Consider the following 2,416-nt stretch of genomic DNA (forward strand, 5'->3'; position numbering starts at 1 on the left):
GGAACTCACTTTGTAGACCAGGCTGGCCTCGAACTCAGAAATCCGCCTGCCTCTGCCTCCCGAGTGCTGGGATTAAAGGCGTGCGCCACCACGCCCGGCGCCAGCCTCATTCTTTAGCCACAGGAACAGGATGTTAATGGGTCCAGCCCAGTGGACTCAACTGTAGTAGCCTCAAGGAAACCTCATGAGCCCAGTCGGTCAACCCCTGACCAAAGTGGGAAGGCAGGAAAATAAGCCAGACTTCTCTGGTGATATGCGTGAAGTCGGAATGCCTTCCCAAGAAGCTGGTGTGGGGCCAGCCCACAAATGACATTCCAAGCTCTGATACCAGACCCTGAGTCCTGCTCACTTCATCTGAATAGTCAACCAATAGATCAACCCAAACCAGAAAGCCCTCCTTGGAATGAATTTATGCAAACCAGCAACAGTATCTGCTGGTTTGAGCCAGCTGGGAGCGGGTTTCATGAACTGATAGTGACCTATTAGGAGTTGGGTGAGCTGGGGAGGAGAGGTCTCTCACCTCGGACCACAGTGCCTGGATACAGGCAGCGGTATTGTTGGCTCCAGTAGGCAGCAATCCTGGTCCCCTGGGGCAAGAAGCGTGTAGAGGCCGGCCTCACATCTATAATCTAGTAGAGGACAGATTGAGGGTCAGAAGGTGACTGGGAAGGAGCGATCAGGAGTGGCTCTCTGGCCATTGCCTTGTAGCCTCTTCCTCCAGGCTCTGGGGGCCTCTCTTCTCCCCTACTCACCGCCTCCTGCAGTAGCTGCTCCAGGCAGTAGATGTGGGGACGGTTCCCACGCTCACCTTCAACCACCACACGGTATCTACAAGAACAGGGGTAAATATAGGGCAGTGGCCATAGAACCCCGATCTGAAACAGAACTGCCCCAACCCAGCACTGCCAGCTCTGCCACCTGATACGTGGGATTCAGCTTTTGGTTCAGATGTCTGTTAACTATATCAATATGGATTTGTAGTGTATGTTTTATATATATGTATATAGTAACATACATTAAATCATGTTATATCATGATCAGCTGCATGACTGTATAGCCACGATGCTGTATTTAATAGACCTAGAATAATCAACAGACCCAAGCAATATATATAGTATATAATATATAATAACATATATAAGTATGTTATATATTAATGTTACTATGTAAATAAGAATTGTGTTCTTGCCCTTCCTGTTTCCAACTTTCTCATTATATAATTCAGGGGCTAGCGAGCAGGCCCAGCCAGGACCCCTCATTCCAAAGGAAGGCTGTACACTTCACCCAGTTCCTGCTGGGCCCCACGAGGCCTAGCTCTGCCCAACAGAAGGTAGGGTCTATTCTGATGCAACTCTCAACTACTGGCACACAGTGACTGACTCCCCAGAGCTCCTGCCACTGTTGCTCTCCCACCTCAGAGAGGGTGAGAAGCAACCTGCCCGGGTGGCCCAGAGGCAGAAGCAGGCGTGGGTGTGGGAGCTGAGCCGGCAAGCCCGCAGCGACCACTCACATGTCAGGTGAATGCACGGTCTGCACATGCCCCGCATACAGCAGCTTGTCATCCAGAGGGATGAGCACACGCAGGCCATCTTTCAGCTCCTCCTTGTCAATGATGCAGGAGCGGGGGGCTGCAGAGAGGGTGGGCAGGGGAGCGGGCCAGAGTCAGAGGATGTCTAGGGGGAGACTACCTCAGGCCTTCCTGGTGACTCCACAAGCCCTCTCCAGGAAGTGAAGGCTGTGGAGTGTCCAGATAGAGTTGCAGGGCGTGTGTGTACACGGCTGTCCCCATACACACTGGGTCCCAAGTGAGCATGGGGTGGGGGATGGGCAGCCCATCTTCCCAGACAACTAGGAAGATCTCAGGTAAGTGAGAAGCCACTAGAAACAAACTTTTCCATCCCACAGATGAATACTCTCAAGGTCCTGGGCCATGAGGACCCACAATGCATGTTAAAGGTACCTACTTCAACATTGTGCCCAGACCAGCCCCTCCTGCCATGTCCCAAGATCGGTGGGTGGTTCTTCCTCACCTGAGCTCCCTGCCCCACAGAGACTGCCCACCCCTATTTCTCTCTTTTTCTTCTCCATAAAGCTTTATATCTGGTCCCTGTCAGGGGCTAGGGTGTGGCTCAGTGGTAGAGTCCCTGACTAGAATCCCCCAGTGAGGGGCTGGGGTGTGGCTCAGTGGTAGAGCCCCTGGCTAGAATCCCCCAGTGAGGGGCTGGGGTGTGGCTCAGTGGTAGAGCCCCTGGCTAGAATCCCCCAGTGAGGGGCTGGGGGCGTGGCTCAGTGGTAGAGCCCCTGCCTAGAATCCCCCAGTGAGGGGCTGGGGGCGTGGCTCAGTGGTAGAGCCCCTGCCTAGAATCCCCCAGTGAGGGGTTGGGGGCGTGGCTCAGTGGTAGAGCCCCTGCCTAGA

The 2,416-nt window shown here is 53.8% G+C and overlaps 1 protein-coding gene across 8 annotated transcripts in view; it reads right to left on the minus strand.

The window, feature by feature from the left end:
• Tnrc18 (trinucleotide repeat containing 18) overlaps positions 1–2,416 on the minus strand; it is a 93,972-nt gene that overhangs the window by 11,643 nt on the left and 79,913 nt on the right. For all 8 annotated transcript variants that reach the window (XM_021161707.2, XM_021161706.2, XM_029477004.1 and 5 more), the window contains 3 exons: positions 1,511–1,628; positions 753–828; positions 521–629 (listed from right to left, as the gene is read on the minus strand). In XM_021161707.2, coding sequence (XP_021017366.1) covers positions 521–629; positions 753–828; positions 1,511–1,628 — 303 coding nt within the window. The remainder of the gene's footprint in view (positions 1–520; positions 630–752; positions 829–1,510; positions 1,629–2,416) is intronic.

Source organism: Mus caroli, chromosome 5 (genome assembly GCF_900094665.2).
Source record: "Mus caroli chromosome 5, CAROLI_EIJ_v1.1, whole genome shotgun sequence".
In the NCBI taxonomy this organism is placed as follows: domain Eukaryota; kingdom Metazoa; phylum Chordata; class Mammalia; order Rodentia; family Muridae; genus Mus; species Mus caroli.